An 18,905-nucleotide genomic window follows, 5' to 3' on the forward strand; every position below is an offset into this window, starting at 1 on the left:
GACATCTCGCCGCTGCCACTCAAGCCCTTAACGAGACCTCAACCCTCACACCGTCGCCGGGCGGGTGTTACCTGAACCCCCCGCCCGGGACAGATGAGTGGGCATGAGGCAACATAGGTGAGAGCAGCGGTGGAGATGGAGAGTCGCTGAGTGCGGAGTTGCTGTGTGCAGAGTCGCTGAGTGCAGAGTTGCTGTGTGCAGTCACTGAGTGTGGAGTTGCTGTGTGCAGTCACTGAGTGCAGAGTTTCTGAGTGCAGGATAGGTGAGGTGCAGAATAGATTAGAGTGGGGAGAAGTCAAGTGTATGTCACCATAAAGATAGATATAGGAGTGCCTACAACAACTGGCGCGAGACCGGAGAAATAAAGTGTAAGCAGGTGACTTGTTACTCCGTGTCGGTGTGAGTACTTTTTATAAACACTACATGTCATGTGTCTGTCTCTCGATGTCTCCATACATTTCTCTTCGTATCCATCTCCATCTTTAGGTTATTGTCACACTTGGACCCTCTCTCTGTCTTTCTCTACGTCTGTCTCCACGTCTCTCTGTATGACACTGTCTTTCCATCGCACAGCGCGTGCACAAATCGTATGGTGAAATATCTTAGTCGTTATGTCACAGCAGCATGAAACCATGCTCAACCGTACCTTTTGCCAAATGCATTCCGTTGGCTCGAATGTTCCTGTATATTCCTGTGGACCAACATTTCCTGTCAACGAGGGGGGTGGGAGGGGGGAGAGAACACACATGCGACTTAAGTGATTCACAAATGAAAGGACAAACATTTGGCAATGTTTACAGTAATTAGGAAACTAGCTTTCTTTTATTTCACAGCCAAATTGGATTGCACTGAAGTTTGTATGGTCACAAATGAATGAATCAACTAATCAGACCGCGTGTCGTTCCCTCTTTTCCATACAAATGTCAAGGGTATGACAGCACCAAAATCAAGAGGATGGCGGCAGTGGATCAGTTGTGACTAGCCAAGGTATTTTGGAAATCCTGATTATTACACAGCCAAAACCATGAAAGAGGTATCATAACTTGAGAAATGCTCAAAACAAAATTACCCTGGTAAATGCAGAAGACAGTACTGAATAATGAAGTAAAAGAAAAAAAAGCGACAATGTACTCTACGGAGGTCAAATTCACCTCGTGTCGGTCAAATAAGCTCCTGTAGCCCTGATTATTACACAGCCAAAACCATGAAAGAGGTATCATAACTTGAGAAATGCTCAAAACAAAATTACCCTGGTAAATGCAGAAGACAGTACTGAATAATGAAGTAAAAGAAAAAAAAGCGACAATGTACTCTACGGAGGTCAAATTCACCTCGTGTCGGTCAAATAAGCTCCTGTAGCCCACTCGCCTTTCTTGTGAGCTCACCAAACCTTCCTGGTTACAACTCATGGAACGGTTCCAATTGAGAGGTTGGAGAGCTCAAGAACGGGCTACAGTGGGCTATAGTTGCAAGTTACACCGACACAACACAACCATGTCAACCTCACCCCCTCCTGCAATATGCACTCACTTAAGATGCCAAAGAAAATGATTAATGAGCGATCGAGTGCTTATGGTGCGCTTTTGTCATCTTAAGGCTGAGGGAGAAGGCGGCCCCGCATGCAGCGCGAGGATTTAGGTTGTGTAAAAACTTTTATTTTTTAACTGGAGAAATGGATATGTGAAGGCGTTCTATTGTCTGCTTCACCACAGCGACGCTGATTATTGTGAGATACGTATCATATATTTGCATGTCGAAATAGGTTCTAATATGTTAGAGACAGGGTCCTTGCCTGCGAGACTGGCAGTTCATCAGCATTTAATCAAGCAAGCCTGGTGCTGCTGATGAGTGTGTGTCAAAACCAGTCCAGTCTGCTTTTCTTGAAATCAATGCTGCTGAAATAATGCACTCTCAGAATGGGTTGTGCAATTTGTTTTTATGTTGAGAGATGGATATGTGGAGACATGAATGCTTCTTTATTTTGGATATTGACACGTTTTCATCACATTTAGACCGATGTCTGTTACAACATAGTTGGGTGTGCGAAGGGTTTATGCTGCATATAAAAATCTAATTCACATTCATTAATTTACTTAAGAGCTTAACACTTGTAGGCGGAAAAATCCACTTACCTGAGAAGATTTACAGACGATCATACAAAAATGGCATGTAAACACGCCGTTCCTTCTTGGGAAAAACCCATTGTAGTTGGAAATCTCTGCCTGTGTTGGTTGGTCACGCTGCAGAAAACTGGGATTCTCGATGGCAGCTGGGACTGCTTTGCTGATATTAGTGTTCGTGGAACTGACAGGGGTAGCTACAGAAACACTAGACGCTTGTTTGGCCACAGTAGCAGTGGTAACAATACCGGTAGATTTCGTATCAACTGGTTTGGTGTTATCAGTAACTGATTTATCTTGAACCACAGGTTTAACACTGCTAGGGGGTTCAACATTTATAGCAGGCTTGGCATCTTTTCCATCTTTACAAAGATCAGGTTTAACCCCATCTGCAGATTGATGTTTTGGAACTGCCTTTGTCGATTTCATGTTGTCGGTATCATATCTGAAATAACTAAAAAAGAAAGCATGATTAATAATTTGTTGGGGTGATAGTTACCCCTGAACTGTCATATGAACACAAACACAGCCACATTACATGAACAAAGATGATCGCGGCAGCATATCAGATGCTACATCTTAAATATTCTAGATGCTCTGCGTGTGTGTACCCTTGCAGAGCACATCTCGAAGGGAAGATCTGATTAGGTGGCATGGGTCCTGCCGAGAGGGCCTCTGAACAATACAAAATACAATGCCTTAAATTGACCAGGTGATGATGTGGATGACACCCCCTTGATAATTATGTGAATGAATGGACTCTTGGCAAAAGGAACCACAGAAAATCTCTTGTGAGAATGCCATAACAGTGGCCAGTTGAGCTCGGATGGTGGCTGCCGCTGAGTCTTTATGGAATTGCTCACCAGGAATTCAAGGACGTCCAGTGCAATGTCACACTTCCTGAGGTGGATAAGAAACTCCCAACACAATGGCATGAACAGCCCCCATGGGCTTGCAAGCCTGATATCAGAAACACCAACGAACCAGCGGATGTGTCGTCAGATTAAGTGGTTATATTTTCCAAGCTGCTGGATTGAAAAATTCCCCTTGAGTGCAAAATAGACCAGTGTTGCAGAATATCCTGCCTTAACAGGAGCCTGCACGGAGTGTCCACTGATGACACCTCCACCAGCTCTAAAACAAATAACACTGACTCCATAAAATAAAAAACCTATATTATGAATCCATAAAATAGGGCTAACAGAATATTTTTTGCCCTGTCCCTGCTGATTTTGTGCAGGACTGTGGTAACCAGAAGGATGGGCGAAAATATGCACATCAAGGCCCTTTAACCAATGGGATAGAAGAGCGCTTGGCACAACTGTTTTCCGTGCCAAAATTCATGAGCAGAAGACGGGAACCCCTCATGTTAAGAGGACACACAGAAGCGGACCGCAAGGCCGCACTTTCTTCAACTTCACAAACGAACATTACGTGCAGCAAGTTAACTCTATAACTTATAAATGAAGCAGTAGCTATTAACAAATCCATATGTAATGCTATGGCATCCCCACAACTGAGAAATTGACCACATATTTGCGACTGGTACAATCTGACCTCAGTTATGAAGTGCAATGCACAGTGTTCATAATAACTCAACATAGAAATGTAAGTAACTATTTAATCATTCATTTTGCATTTATGTGAGCTTTAACTGGGCCTGACTACAAATCATCATAGTGTACTGTAAATTAGCTGTTGCTGAAAGAGTAACAAATGATTTAAACAATGACAAGACAGCTATAGGTAAGTACATAAAATAAATATTACACTTACTTCATGTTGTTCAATTCAGTGCGAAACCTACAAAGAAAGAAAAATAACCATGGTCTTATCTTAATTTGAAGCTTTCGTTACTGCAGGAATCCATACTCTTTGGTTCTTTCGGTAAAGTCACGGAGGTATAAAAAATAATAGATCACGATCGCCACACAAGCAATTGTCCTCAGGTGGGAGAGAGGACGATTGCTTGTGGCGATTGAAACGTCGTGATCTATTATTTTTTCTACCAATGTGACTTTAGCGAAAGAACCAAAGAGTAACCATGGTCTTATATTTGCGTGAGACTAGCAAGAAATATTATATGTAAGGCATATGATGATATATACTGTGCACAATGAACATTGGTAAATAATAATTTCAACTTGTAACATGCACAGCAATCGTTCACTCTCAAAGACTGAATCAGAGGCACGAGGAGGAACCAGACGAGCAGGAAGGCAGGCAGTGAGTTGGCACCAAAAATTGCCCAAGCTCTGCCGCTCGTTATTTATTAAGATGTTTTCAGCTAATTAATGAGTGCTTCCAGGTGGGAGGAAATTGGAGCACCCAGAGAAAATTCACGCGTGCGAGGAGGTAACACTATTCCGTACGAACGGCAACAGGTGGAGTCCACATTTTTTGCTGTATAGTAGAACCTCTCACTATGCTACTGTAATCGCTTAATGACAGTCCTCCATAGAGCCCAATGTGTTCGCTTACTCACCATTTCCCTGTTAACTACGGGCTGTTGTAGGTACAGTAAATTTAAATTAACGCATTGATTAACCATGTTTATTTTAATATTATGTGTTAATGTTGTTAGTATCTTTATGTATTAATATCCAGTTGAAATATTATAAAATAAGTTTTTTATGGTGAAAAAGGTAACTTTCGATGCTATCAGAATAAACTAAGCCTTTAACATGTATTTCCTATACTCGCCTAATGACCAAATCACTTAACGACCGGTTTCGTGGAACAAATGACAGTCGTATTTTTAGGTTTTTTCGGTAAAGTCACGTAGGTAAAACATTAAAATGAATGAAAGTAAAATAATTTTATTATATTATTTTATTTTACTTTCATTAATTTTAATGTTTTGCCTACGTGACTTTACCGAAAAAACCTAAGAATATGAATCCTTGCAGTCACGAAAGCTTCAAATCTAGAATTAAATTACAGTCGTTAAGAGGGGTTGTACTGTACTCCTTTCCCTTGGCAAAACCAGGGTTATAGCACCTTAATGGCCACAGGAAGTTTTTAACATTTGTGAGATTCACCAACCCTTGCTGCCTGCACGGTGCAGTACGGTTTACTTGTAAGACAAACACTTTAACTGCAAATGATGTTATTTTAAACTAGCCTTTTGCCCGTCCAAGGATGGGTGTATTGCAGTAAATCTGAAACTTGCAAGCGAAATGCAGACTGCGATGTGATATTCATTGCATCCAATTTTGACGTAAAACTCTCGTGACTGCAGGAATTCATATTCTTGGTTCTTTTGGGAAAGTCACGTAGATAGAAAAAAAAATGTACTTAAAGCAACTTGTTGCATTTGGAGGCTTTCCTCCTCTTTTCTCTCTGCCTAATGAAGACCGCTTGTGTTGCGATCGAAAGGTCGTGGTTTTTTGCTTTTATTTTAAAAAGCAAGTTATTTTTTTATTTTATTTTCTATCTACGTGACTTTACCGAAAGAACCAAGATAATTAACTGCATCCATTCATGTGCAATTTGTAAGGCCGCGGTGACAAACTTATTTCATTTGAAGGTGATAATCCCTTGTTCATCATGATGTCCTTTTTACTTCTATGTCTCAATAGCGTGACGGAGATCGCGTGACGGGAGGGTTCTGCCTTTGTAGTGAGGGTTATAAGTTGCCGCTAAGCAGGGGGGAGGAGGCGCCTCGCCCCTCCATTTGGAGTGACGGCACCCGCTAATTATTATTAATGGAGCGGAGGTGTCCATTTGGAGGATGTAACCTGTTCATGATTATTAATGTGGGGGCTGATCGATGTGGAGTGACGTCATGCGCATTACACACTGACATTCTTGGGTAAATATAATAGTAAATGTCAGAGGAGTGGGGGGGGAATGCCACACCCAAATTATGAAGTACAATACGCAGCTTTCATGCCAACAAAGTTATACACAATTGCACAGAAATTTCATACAAATCAATGGCTGAGAAAGTCAATCCTACACATCACCCTTGCCAAGAGATTTACATTAGGCATACATAAATTACAGCAAAATTGTTATTCCAGTTACGAACATTAAATTAACACGTGGCATTCGCCTCACTCAGGACCACGCACAGCTGCAATGACCAGCAAAACATATAAAAAAATTAAGGAAATATTTAGTACTGATATTCACAATGAATGATGACAACATTCCAAAGCACTCACTGGATACTGAAAATTTGAATGCTCATCTTATGTAAGGGATTCCTCAGGTGGTCGTCCAGTTCCTGGGCAAAGAAAATCATGAACACGCAAACGTAAATCAAAATCACCAATTTAATAAGCATTTAGAAAAACAAATAGGTCTGCATGTGGAAAACAAAGCCTATTAACTGCAGAGGACTGAAACTCACGAGAAACAAAATTACTATTGTCAACTCCATACAATGGAAATAAGCGCCACCTTCATGATAAAATATCTGCCTATAAATGCTTATGTCCTAAAACCATGCACGTCAGCTTTTAGAGTCTTTCCATTGTGTAGCATTGCGCCACAAAACTTAGCAAGGACATGTACGAACGCAGTTGAAACAGTATCATCCACGCGACTACCACGTGACTACAATCTATTAGAATATATTAGCAGAAACTCCTGTCATCCATGGTACAGATACCCCTCCTGTTATCCACGGCCATTCCATTGATAGGAGTCTCGCAGTAATTTCTGGCCAGTTTCCACAGCTAGATAGTGCCGCTGCAGGCACTTGTTATTCGTGCCCATTCCATGGATAAGTCACGTCGGCGAGCTGAATCATTCCTAATATCCATATTTATCCGTGGAATAACATCTCCGAGTTCTCCCGCTGAAGAGTGATGGGATTTACGATGGTGTTCATAAAACAAACCACTTTTATTTTACCAGGCAAGGCCCACTGAGCAATATAGCTGTTTCAGAAGCGACCTGGCTACAAATGACAAAGTGGCTTATTTTGTGTAAATGTATAGCAGCCAAATACTCTCAACTCATGTTTCTAAATGTGGAGGGAAAAACCGGAGGACCCGGAGAAAAATCCACGAGATCACGGGGAGACACGTAAACTCCAAATATACAAGTAGTCAGGGTCGGGATTGAACCCACGACCTTCTGTATATCAGGCAAGGCAGTTAATATCTCGCCACCCCTTGAAGATGATGGTGGTATCTCGCCAAGTACAATCGTGATCTGTGCAAGGCCTTGGTCCGAGCATTGGAGGAGGTCATTCGCGCTACACACGGCGATGACGAGAACTCGTCAAAGTCGCCTACAGTGGAGATGGAGAGCCGAGATCTGTTAATGTGAATAAGATTATTGTGACATCGCAGGTCCCCAAGGACAGCGACAGCCCGGTGGCTATACAATGGATGATGTTGATGATCCTGCTGTTGGCGATGATGTTGAAGGCAATGATGATAAATATATGGCACGTACAATTCGACCTCTTTTATTCCACGCCCATTCCACGAATAAAAGTAGTTATATTTTGGGATAAATATGGATAATAGAACGCACAGCTATCATCGTGTACTACAGTATATTTATTATGTGTAGCACTGTTGTCCATACATTATATTTGGTCCTCACTATATTTTAATAGTAGGCCCCTATCTACATACTAGATAAACTCGCACATTTGTGAGCGTACTAAAGACATAGTAAAAACACGAGGTGGGTTAAAGTGGATATTTAAGGCGAGGGCAATGTTAAAAGTAGTTCCACTCAAATCTGAACTGAGAGTCTAAACGAAAGCTTTGTATCGACATGAATTAGTTGAACACCTATTATTATCTTCATGGAGATACTGTAAAGGAACAGTCTGGTGCATGTTCAAAGCAAAAGCACCTATGCATCACATCACAATGTTATTTTACGCCCCCAAAATATCGCTAGACATCGGCAGATTGTTCATTCGTAATTTCAGTAAATATTTCCAATTGTAGCCAAGTTATTTAGAACATCGAAAAATGCCACTATGACAAAAAAACATAGCTATGTTTACAGATATCATGAAGGCTGAGGATAATACATTTTTACATAAAAAACAACTTCACTGCACTTTACATTTAAAACAAAGTCTACACATGATGTATTTAAGGGATCCCCATGAAGCCGTTCTTTACATACGACAATCTGGCTTCAATTATAATATACAAATACAGAATTAGCATAATTGATATATTAGCAGACAAGATTCACTCTCGTAAAATGTCTCTCCACATATATAAAATATAAAAGGTTTGTTTAACACAACTCAACAGGCCTCAGGGCCTTGCGGGAGTGGACAATTTCAGCAGCATTGTCAGATCAGCAGTCAGGCTTGCTTGAATCAATGCTGCTGACCTGCCAAATGTAATAGACGAGGAACTCTCCCTTTAAAAAGATATAGGTAATAGTTTGATGTTAAGGTATATACAGTATTGCATAACGCAATAGGTGTGAAGACACAGATATATGAAGGAGACACTGCTCATCTATATTATGGTTTTAAATATCATCTTCAGAGTATCATGAGATATACACTCACCGTTTGGTTGTCAAAACTGCAACTGCATAAGAAGCATTTCAAAGTTTTATTGTGTCGATAATCCCCAATATAATTTTGCATCTCTTCAAGCAAGGGATAACCTCTTTGTCTGAATGACATATCATCCGATGTTTTGTTGTCTACTTCATTGCCACGGGGATCAGCGCTGATCTCTGTTTTCTTTGCTTCACAAACACTTGGAGTTTCTAATTTGGCTTGTACAGTCTCGGAGGTGGAAGAGGATTTATGCTGATAAGGGTTTAACCCATGTGACACATTTGTCAGAATTCTGAGATTGGTGGAGGATTTATTGGGTCCTTTTGTTATCCATTGTCGACTGACATTTGTGCCTGGTGTTTGTGTAATGGAATACATTCGCGGTGGATATCCTGTCGGCAGCGGAGGCATCGTTGGGTTTGTCTGCGGAGGTCCTGCAGTTCCTGGGAAAGTTGGATAAACATTGTTGATTGTTTGGGGAGGAGGAAACATTGGTGGCCAACTTGGTGAAGGGCTTGGATTTGCATGAAAATAAGGAGGTACGTTGTTGAATCCCAAAGTCGCAGGCATTGGTAGATTTACTTGTGGAGGTTTACCATATACTGGGAATGGAGATGGTGCTATATTTCGAATGCTTGGATCCACAATCACAGGTGGGATTGGTGGTGAAGGTCCAGCATATCCTAGGAATGGTGGGTAGACATTACCACCACCCAGATGACCATGAATCGGTGGGTTTGGTTGAGAAAGTCCGACATATCCTGATATTATGTTTGTTTGTGGTGGTGCTATATTCCCAAAAAACTGTGGTGGTGGAAAACTTTGAAATACTGGCTGTGGTGGTGGAAAACTTTCAAATACTGGCTGTGGTGGTATACTTTCAAATACTGGAGGTGCACATATTGGTACATGTTGCTGGAAGCCATGAGAGCCCTGCATTGATTGATGGGTAATGTTAACTGAAGGCATCTGTTCTTGCGGCAGCGGATTCAATTCGATTGCAAGGTTCTGTATTTGCTTCTGCTCTAAATTTTCAACTGAGGGGCCTTCAATTTGTTGTCCTTTGTTTTGAATGTTTTTAGAATGTTGTAGTTTCTGTTGATCAAGTAGAAATAATCGAAGAGCATCAATGCGCTGGTTTAAATCGACCCCTTGCCCTCGCTGTGTTTTTTTTAATTTCTCAGTACTTTCTGATTGTGGTTGTATTATTTTAGTCCCGGAACATGAACTAGAATCCTCTGTTTGATGCCGAGACGGTTGGGATTCTACAATGTCCTTCTGAGCCTCCCGATGCCTAGATTGTATCACACGTATTTTCTCTGCATGATGCTGCAAAGGTGCAGCTATATCTTGGGTATAATTACTCCTTTTGGGTTTCTCCACCGGTGACTTTCTTTCATAAGTCTGTCCAAACTGGTCCAATTTCGCCTTTGTGGCATCGGAAAATGTGAACCGTTTCTCTTTCACTCTCTCTTTAGATGAAAAGCCATGATCATAATCCACAACTGGAGCATCCTCAAAAGAATTATCCACCATGTGTGCGAGGCTACTGGCGCCCTTGTCACTGTGGGCGACAAACGCGGATGGCTTTGAAGACGGCTGACCAGTTCCTGACGTATTTATATGTTCAAACGTCGAGCGTATGACAGGCAGCGGCGAAGGTGACCGTGAACGATATGGCTCCCGTGCTTTTTGCACCTGTAAAGCTGTGAAGTGGGAAACAGCTGCCAGTGAAGAAGACCGGCGAGGGCTCCGATTGTTCTCACATGGAGGTTTCTCATAATTGACAGACGGTGATAAATGTGAACGATGACCCCATTCTTTTTGCACACGTTGGGGTTCTGAACGAGAGACGGGTTGCGATGAAGCTGACGGATCCAATCTTCCTTTCAGCGTATGTCCAGATCTTGAGTGCAAGATAGACGGTGGCGAAGGTGAAGGATACTTTCTTATTTGTTGCCCTTGCACAGATGTTGGGAGAGAGGCAGGTGGCGTTGAATGAGTCGACTGATCCGTACTTGAGATCTGTGTTTGCGCTAACTTTTTCTTCATGTAGGTTTGAAGGATGCCTGGAAGGTTTTCTACAGTGAGCTCTTCTGCTGAGTACTGGCTAAGACTGTGCAAGTCTTCCTGTGAAAGTCCAAATGTTTGTAGCACTTCAAACACACATTGATCATCTGTACTTTCGCTAGGCATTGGTAAATCCCAGTCTTTAACAGGGTAACCTTTATCAGTCATCTTGTCACATTAATTAAACTACAAATCGAATGTTTCAATTGAATGTCCAATTTATTGAGGTTGAAAAATATAACCAAATGGATAATGAAAAACTATATTATTCTCTATTACTCATTTCAGGTATAAATATTCATTAAATGCCAAAACATTTTCTGTGGATTTACTTGTGGCGGTATGAAGAATCGACGTGAAAGGATTCAGTGTATATGTAACATGAGTTAAACTTATCCTTGCTAAATGACTGCAGAACAATTGTCAGATTAGGATCTTCTTGGAAATTTTTTTCAGAAGATAGTGAGAAAGCATCTCCGACCCACTGCGATGACGTCACGACTCCAAGATCAGGTCAACTCCTTAAGACCTGCCACTGGAAGAAAACATAACATACATGACCCACAGAACAGCAGTATCAACTTGTACACGTGCACTGAATGTCCAGTCATGAAACACCAGATCAGCCATTTCAAGTAATGTAGGTACGAGCATTATAAATATATGGCTCAAATATCTGTGACACTGTAAATTTGTGTTTTTTTCTGCAAAGGAAACTAATAACCTTTAAACAGAAAAGCAATGCTGAAATTGTGAAAGAATTTTAGATTTGGAAATTATGAACTACTAGCCTTTTGCCCATCCAAGGACGGGTGTATTGCAGTAAATCTGAAACTTGCAAACAAAAAGCAGACCGCAACGTGATATTCATTGCATCAATGCGTGTGCAATTTGTAAGGCCGCGGTGACACAGACCTATTTCATTTATAGGTGATAATCCCTTGTTCATCATGACGTCCTTTTTACTTCTATGTCTCAATAGTGTTACGGAGATCGCGTGACGTGAGGGTTCTTCTGCCTTTGTAGTGAGGGTTGTAAGTTGACGCTGAGGAGGGGGGCAGAGGTGCCTCGCCCCCCCCCATGTGGAGTGACATCACCCACTAATTATTATTAATGGAGGGGGAAGTGTCCATTTGGAGGACGTCACCCGCTCATGATTATTAATGAGGGGTAAGGTCCCTGTGGAGGACGTAATCTGTTGATGATTATTAATGAGGGGGGCTGGTCGACGTGAGGTGACGTCACGCGCGGGACACACAGACATTCTTGGCTCAAAATAGTAGTAAATGGTACCGTAACATATCTAAACGCATAGATTTGTGAGTGACTATTATAATGCATCTATCTTATATATAAAAGGGACATTTGTGAATGTGTGTCTGTTCGAAATATTTAGCATACTTCCCGATATGCAACAAACTTGAAATTTGGAATTTGGGTAGCTTCCAGACTGTACACAATGAAAAAAGTCTAAAAATATACTTTTGTATTTTGGGGGGGGAAATGACCATTAAGTGTGTGGCATCAACCCGCATACATGAATGGCGAGAATCGATATCTGGTGAACGTTTATGGTATTGACTAGCTGTACTACCCGGCTTCGCCCGGGACTTGGATCCACCACGCCCGGCCGCCTTTGTCTCCCAAGTGCCGATGTTAATACGCCACACCAGTTACTCGTTTGAGGCTGAGTCGACCTAGGGGAGGTTCAAATAATCGTCACCGGTGGTGGCCGTGAGCGGGAATCGAACTCGGTTCGCCGGGTTGGTAGCGCAGCGTAGCGTTAAGCACTACACCCACCGCTCCTCACACACCACACACGCACAGACACACACACAGACACACGCAGACACACACAGACAGACACAGACAGACACACACACACACAGACAGCACGCTAAGCACTACACTACCGCTCCCCACACACCACACACGCACACACACAGACACACACACAGACACAGACAGCACGCTAAGCACTACACTACCGTTCCCCCTACACAACACACGCGCGCGCGTCCATAGGTACACATACACGCGCTTGCTGCAGACACACACGACTTTCAGGGTGCGTAAGGCAGTAAACGACTGAAATAATAAAGCGGCAATGCTGTGCGAGGAACGCCTTAGACCAGCAACACATTTGTGTAATGCGAGCGTAAACACACAAACACATACAAACACATACACACACATACATACACACACATACACACAAACACATACACACACATACACACACATACAAACACACAGACATACACATACACACAAACACACACATACATGCACACAAACACATACACAATACACACACACATACATGCAGACACACAGACAGACACGTAACACACATACATACACACACATACATACACAGAAACACATACACACACATACATAGACACACACATACATACACACAAACACATGCACACACGTACATACACACATACATAGAGACACGCAGACATACACATAAAGACATAAAAAAAACCCACATACATACACACACACATACACACAAACACATACATATACATACATACACACATACATAGAGACACACAGACATACACATAAACACAAACACACATACACATGACCCGGCTTCGCCCGGGACTTGGATCCACGATGCCCCGCCGCCTTTGTCTCCCCAGTGACGATGTTCACACACGACAGCAGTTACGCTTTTGAGGCTGAGTGGACCTAGGGGAGGGCCAGGTCCGTTTCAAATAATCGTCAGCGGTGGTGGGCGTGAGTTGGAATCGAACTGGGGTCGCTCAAGCAGCTTAATGACTGTTTGTACAAAGAACATATAAAGAATCGATTATAATAACCAGGCAAGAGTCCACATTATAGACTGCCAGTACACGCACTCAGCTTCATAAGCAGGCTAGAGTGTACATGATAGAGTGGCAGTACGCTCACCGAGCTTAATAAGCAGGCTACAGTGTACATGATAGACTGGCAGTACGCTCACCCAGCTTAATGAGTATTTGTACAGTGAACATTAAAGTAATCGATTGTTGGCGCGTTGGGTTTAAAAGTAATATTAATAGCACACATTGTGGTGGGGGTGTAGTGAAGAGTAGGAAAAACTTTGATGAATTTACCTCAGAGTGGCGTGGTGGGTGTCGAGGCCTAGTAGCGTGCAAAGCCTGCGGCCTCGCCTAAAATTGTCGGCTTGGAAAAGACAGGGTACGGGTGGCGTTCCTTCCCCCCCCCCCCCTAGCGCTCCAACAATACTGTGTAATGGCTATTATTTAATTAAATACGGAGCTTATGAAAGTGGCGAAGGCGTGGCTAGCCGTTGGCAGGGGCAACCGCCGTCCAATGAAACTGCAGCCCTTGGCGAAGGCGTGGCTAGCCGTTGCCAGGTCCAATGAAAGCGGCGAAGGCGTGGCTAGCCGTTGCCAGGGGCAACCGCCGTCCAATGAAAGTGCAGTCCACACACACACACACACAGACATGAACGATTTTATATATATAGATTAAACGGGAATAGGCCAATTCTAAAGAAATCTACAATCTTCGATTCCTTTGCGCAATTTAGAAAATCGAATCTTGGCGCGTGAGCGTTAGTTTATTTTTCACCACGCGTTGGGTTTTATTTTATTTTAAATTAATGAGGTAATGATCAAATGCATCTTTAAATTTGTATATGTTACGTTTTTAAGTTTTTAAAATATATTTTTCCCTCGGGCAATGCTGGGTACTTCCCGCTAGTCTATCTATCTATATAAAAGGGAAATTTGTGAATGTGTGTCTGTTTTAAATGTTTAGCATACTTCCCGACATGCAACAAACTTTAAATTTGCCATGTGGGTACTTTCCAGACTGTACACCATGCAAAAATTATAAAAAATAGACTATTGCATTTCTATTGTATTTTTTTGGGGGGGGCGCAATAATGCATATATTTTGCACGGCAAGTGAGCTGTGACGTCACATCTGTCATGTGACCCGTATGCGGAAGCGTAATGGAGTGTGCCTGCTGATGTCACGCACCCCCCCCAACCCTCCGCGGGTAAAGTGAAATACAAATGTGTTGCAGGTCTAAGGCGTTCTTCGCGCAGCATTGGTTTTTATTTTAGCCGTTTCCTGCCGTACGCACCCTGAAAGTTGTGTGTCTGCAGCAAGCGCGTGTATGTGTACCTATGGACGCGCGCGCGTGTGTGTGTGGGGGGAGCGGTAGTGTAGTGGTTAGCGCGCTGCGCTACGAACCCGGCGACCCGACTTTGATTCCTGCTCACGGCCACCACCGGTGACGATTCTTTAAACCGATCCTGGGCCTCCCCTAGGTCGACTCAGCCTCAAACGAATAACTGGTGTGGTGTGAACATCGCCAATGGGGAGACAAAGGCGGCCGGGCGTGGTGAATCAAAGTCCTGGGCGAAGCCGGGTAGTAATGCTAGTCCATTATATTTGGACAATGTAATAATCTAATTGTACTTCCAATTAGCATGGTTGGCTATGTATGGTGCGAAAGAAGTTCAACATACATAAATAAATTATTGCTAAAACTTACTTGAAATATGATTGGCTGTTCCCTCTAATGTCGTGGCGCATAATTATGGAAGTTTTATCAACTGATTCAGTTTATCTCAATTCCAAGATTCATATTTTCAGGCCCTGGTATTTATCCCTCATGATAATGAGCAAATTTACAAACAAAAGTTGTCGTGTCTGTTGATAAATTTTGTTATTAGAATTGCTCTTCAATTTCCCAGTGAGGTGACACAATAATAATTGACATTAAAACACCTGGACACGTGACAGCATTGTGTGGTTGGCTATGCCGGGTCGGTGGAGTGTAAAAAAATCTACGCAGCACAGTGCTCTCCACCTCCTCTCCGTTCTTCTCTCTCCCTTTCTCACAACTCCTTAGTTTCTTTCCCAACTTATCCTCTCTTCTCTCCTGTGCTGCAAAAAACCTCCCTAATTTAGCCCTACCAGTTAATCTCGCGAAAAATCTTTCAGCAGACTACTTGTCTTGCTTTTCTTCCCTCTAGATGGAATAGAATGCATCCCAGATCTTTTACCGCTTCTTCCTTTCTCTCTTTAATTGAATGCTTCTAAATTTGCTAGGCATTCTGGTCTGGGAATCCTTCAAATGAATATTCCAGATATCTCAAAAAAAGCTAGACAATCTCAAAATTTAATTTGACAACCTCTGCCCAGACATTGTTGCTGAAACTTGTCTCTCACGTAAAAAACACACACATTGACACACTTGGTATAGATAACTTCAACTCCTTACGACTTTAAAAGGCAGTGGCATCCTGACCTAGGTCCGAAGTGACATCGCATGTTTCTTACTCCAATCCACCATGGACCAGAACCATTTTGAAGCCTTCTTACTGGAAATAAACTCCTCGACAAATGACATTTCATCCTCATGAGCTGATATCGACTGTGGAAAAAAACATAGCTCTGAGTCACTAGAACTCCTCTTGAGCTCCATCTCAGCCCTTCCTGAGGAGGACTGATTAATACTGCTGACTTCAAACTGGAACTGACCGAGACAATTCCCTGGTGGAAGCCTGAACGCTCAATGACGAATTCAATCTTTCCCAACTCATCTGCTCACTGACGTGGCCCAACATGAAAAATCCAGATCGCAATTCAATTCTCGATGTCATTATGTCAAATGTTCCCGAAAAGTTGTTTTAAGTGGCTGTCCTGGGAAATCAACTTAGCAATCATTCTATCATATTTGGTACCAGACAAGTAAAGCGACATACATTCTCATATACAATCATCTTCAAACGTTCCTTGAAGTGTTTCAATAATCAGGCCTTTGCCCACGATATTGCCAATTCCAATGTATCTATTGCCTGTGAAATCCCCACCTGAGACACCACATAGATTTGCTTTAGAAAGACCATTCGCTCCATATGTGACAAACACACTGCATTGAAAAAGTTCAAAGTTAAGGGAAACCAGGCTCTGGAAATCTCCCAACTTATCCGCATTAAAAACACAGCTCCCTAATAAACTAATTTGCACTCAAACTGGACCAATTACAGAGTATTAAGGAACTGCTGTACCAAGCTAATTCGGCAGACTAAACACCGGTATTTCCAGGACACTCTTAGATTTACAAGATGATTCCAAACTTTTCGGGAAAGTCACGAAGACCCTTGAAGGTAAAATGTCTGACTGGGGTACAGCCAAGGCTCTTGCAAAGTGGCAGTTGTCTAATTGATCAAACTCCAATTCTGAAATGGGTTTAACGCACACTTTGTATCTGCAGGCCATTTATTTGGTAGAATCCCCGGTCCGATTGTACCCGTTTTGACCCTCAAATTGACCTTTTACCCCCCCCCCCCCCCCCACTAAAAACAAATTTAAATTCCTACCAATGTCAGGCCTTGAAGTCTTAACCATGCTCTCCTCCAATTAAAAAAAAGTTATTCTGGTGATGGTGCCGATGGCCTTATCATCTTTGCCCTACACCGTGCGGCAAACCTCATTGGAAAACCCCTTCGTACGCCCGCTGCTACGGATTACCCAAATAACTACTGCCTCATCTCAATCCTCTCTCCTCCCATTAGACACTATTGTCTCAAACCGAGTCACTAACGCTAAACTATAACCCCCAAGTGAAAATGCTGATAAACTCAATGCTCGAATGAGCATTGAGGTGGTGCTCATCTCCAATTCACAGCCCTGAACTCGTAGTAGAAATTCCCAAAAAAGCTCACCCTAACCCCGAAGATCTTAAACCTAACCTCTAACCATAAGCCCTATCCATATCCCCTAAACAAGTTGCATGACTTCATTTGTTATTAAGTGAAATTTAAAGAAGCAAGAATTGGGAAGGACGGAAAATAGGGTAAGCACTATTCAAGACACTGTGACTTTGTGGACACATATCTGGTCTATGATTGGATACAAATCTACAGGGACAGTCATACACCGTTATAAATAACCAAACATTATAGTAACGTGATTTCTATTTAAGTGCTATATAAGTTATCATTATGAACATGTTATTATTACGATTGTACATACACAAATGTAAAGTGATTTTGTTTGATTTCTAAACAGCATGTATATATTACTAGCGGGAAGTACCCGGCGTTGCCCAGGGGAAAAATATATTTATAAACTACTAAAAACTTAAAAACATAATATATACAAATGAAAAAAAACTTTGATCATTACCTTATTAATTAAAACAAAATCCAACGCGCGGTGGAAAAAAAACTTACGCTCGCGGGCCAAGATTCCGTTCTATAAATCGCGCAAAGGATTCGAAGGATGTACATTTATTTAGAATTGGCCTATTCCCGTTTAATCGATACCACAAACGCTCACCAGATATCGATTCTCGCTAGTCCTGTATGGGGTATGACGTCACACACTTCATGGTCATTCCCCCCCCCCCCCCCCCAAATACAAAAGTCTATTTTTATACGTTTTACATTGTGTACAGTATGGGAGCTAGCCACATAGCAAATTAAAAGTTTGTAACCTAGTATATTATATACATTATTTCCCCCCCCCCCAGCCGCGCATGTGCGGGATACACGGCCTACGCGGAGGGTTTAGGGGGGGGGGGGCGTGACGTCAGCAGGCACACTGCGTGACGCTGCCGCATGCGGGTGACATGACAGAGATGTGACGTCACCACTCACTTGCGTGCAAAATATATCCATTATTCTCCCCTGCCCCTCAAATACAAAAGTCAATTTTTATACTTTTTGCATTGTGTACAGTCTGGAAGCTACCCACATGCCAAATTTCACGTTTGTTGCATGTCGGGAAGTATGCCAAACATTTCGAACAGACACACATAATCACAGATTTCCCTTTCATATATATAGAAAATGAATATAATACGTGAGTTAATGTTACGTGAACTCGGCCACTTTCTTAGTCCAGCTACTGTCGAGACCCTTATCCACGCATTCATCATATCCTGACTGCTGCAGCGCTTCTGCTCTACGCCCTCTCAAAATCCCCCATCTTTAAACTCCAGATGATACTCAATTACGTTTTTACTTTACCAGGTAAGGCCCACTGAGCTATACCCTACAACTCTGTTTCAGAAGTGACCTGGCCACAATAACATCCTTACGAAATAGATTATCACGTGCAAACCGTATAGCAGCACAAATACTCGAAACGCGTGATGTTGATTCTAAATGTGGTGGTGGAAAAAAACCAGGAGGACCCGGAGAAAAATCCATTCAGTGACCACG

General features: G+C 42.3%; 1 protein-coding gene across 2 annotated transcripts in view; it reads right to left on the minus strand.

Moving 5' to 3' along the window:
- LOC133348612 (uncharacterized) overlaps positions 1 to 18,905 on the minus strand; it is a 30,460-nt gene that overhangs the window by 10,210 nt on the left and 1,345 nt on the right. For both annotated transcript variants that reach the window (XM_061561520.1, XM_061561521.1), the window contains exons 2-6: positions 8,626 to 11,227; positions 6,290 to 6,351; positions 3,897 to 3,923; positions 2,133 to 2,574; positions 647 to 708 (exon numbers count right to left, since the gene is read on the minus strand). In XM_061561520.1, the coding sequence (XP_061417504.1) occupies positions 647 to 708; positions 2,133 to 2,574; positions 3,897 to 3,923; positions 6,290 to 6,351; positions 8,626 to 10,860 (2,828 nt within the window). In that variant the 5' untranslated portion in view covers positions 10,861 to 11,227. The remainder of the gene's footprint in view (positions 1 to 646; positions 709 to 2,132; positions 2,575 to 3,896; positions 3,924 to 6,289; positions 6,352 to 8,625; positions 11,228 to 18,905) is intronic.

Source organism: Lethenteron reissneri, chromosome 27, assembly GCF_015708825.2.
Source record: "Lethenteron reissneri isolate LAM-NWPU_2019-01 chromosome 27, ASM1570882v1, whole genome shotgun sequence".
Lineage (NCBI taxonomy): Eukaryota > Metazoa > Chordata > Hyperoartia > Petromyzontiformes > Petromyzontidae > Lethenteron > Lethenteron reissneri.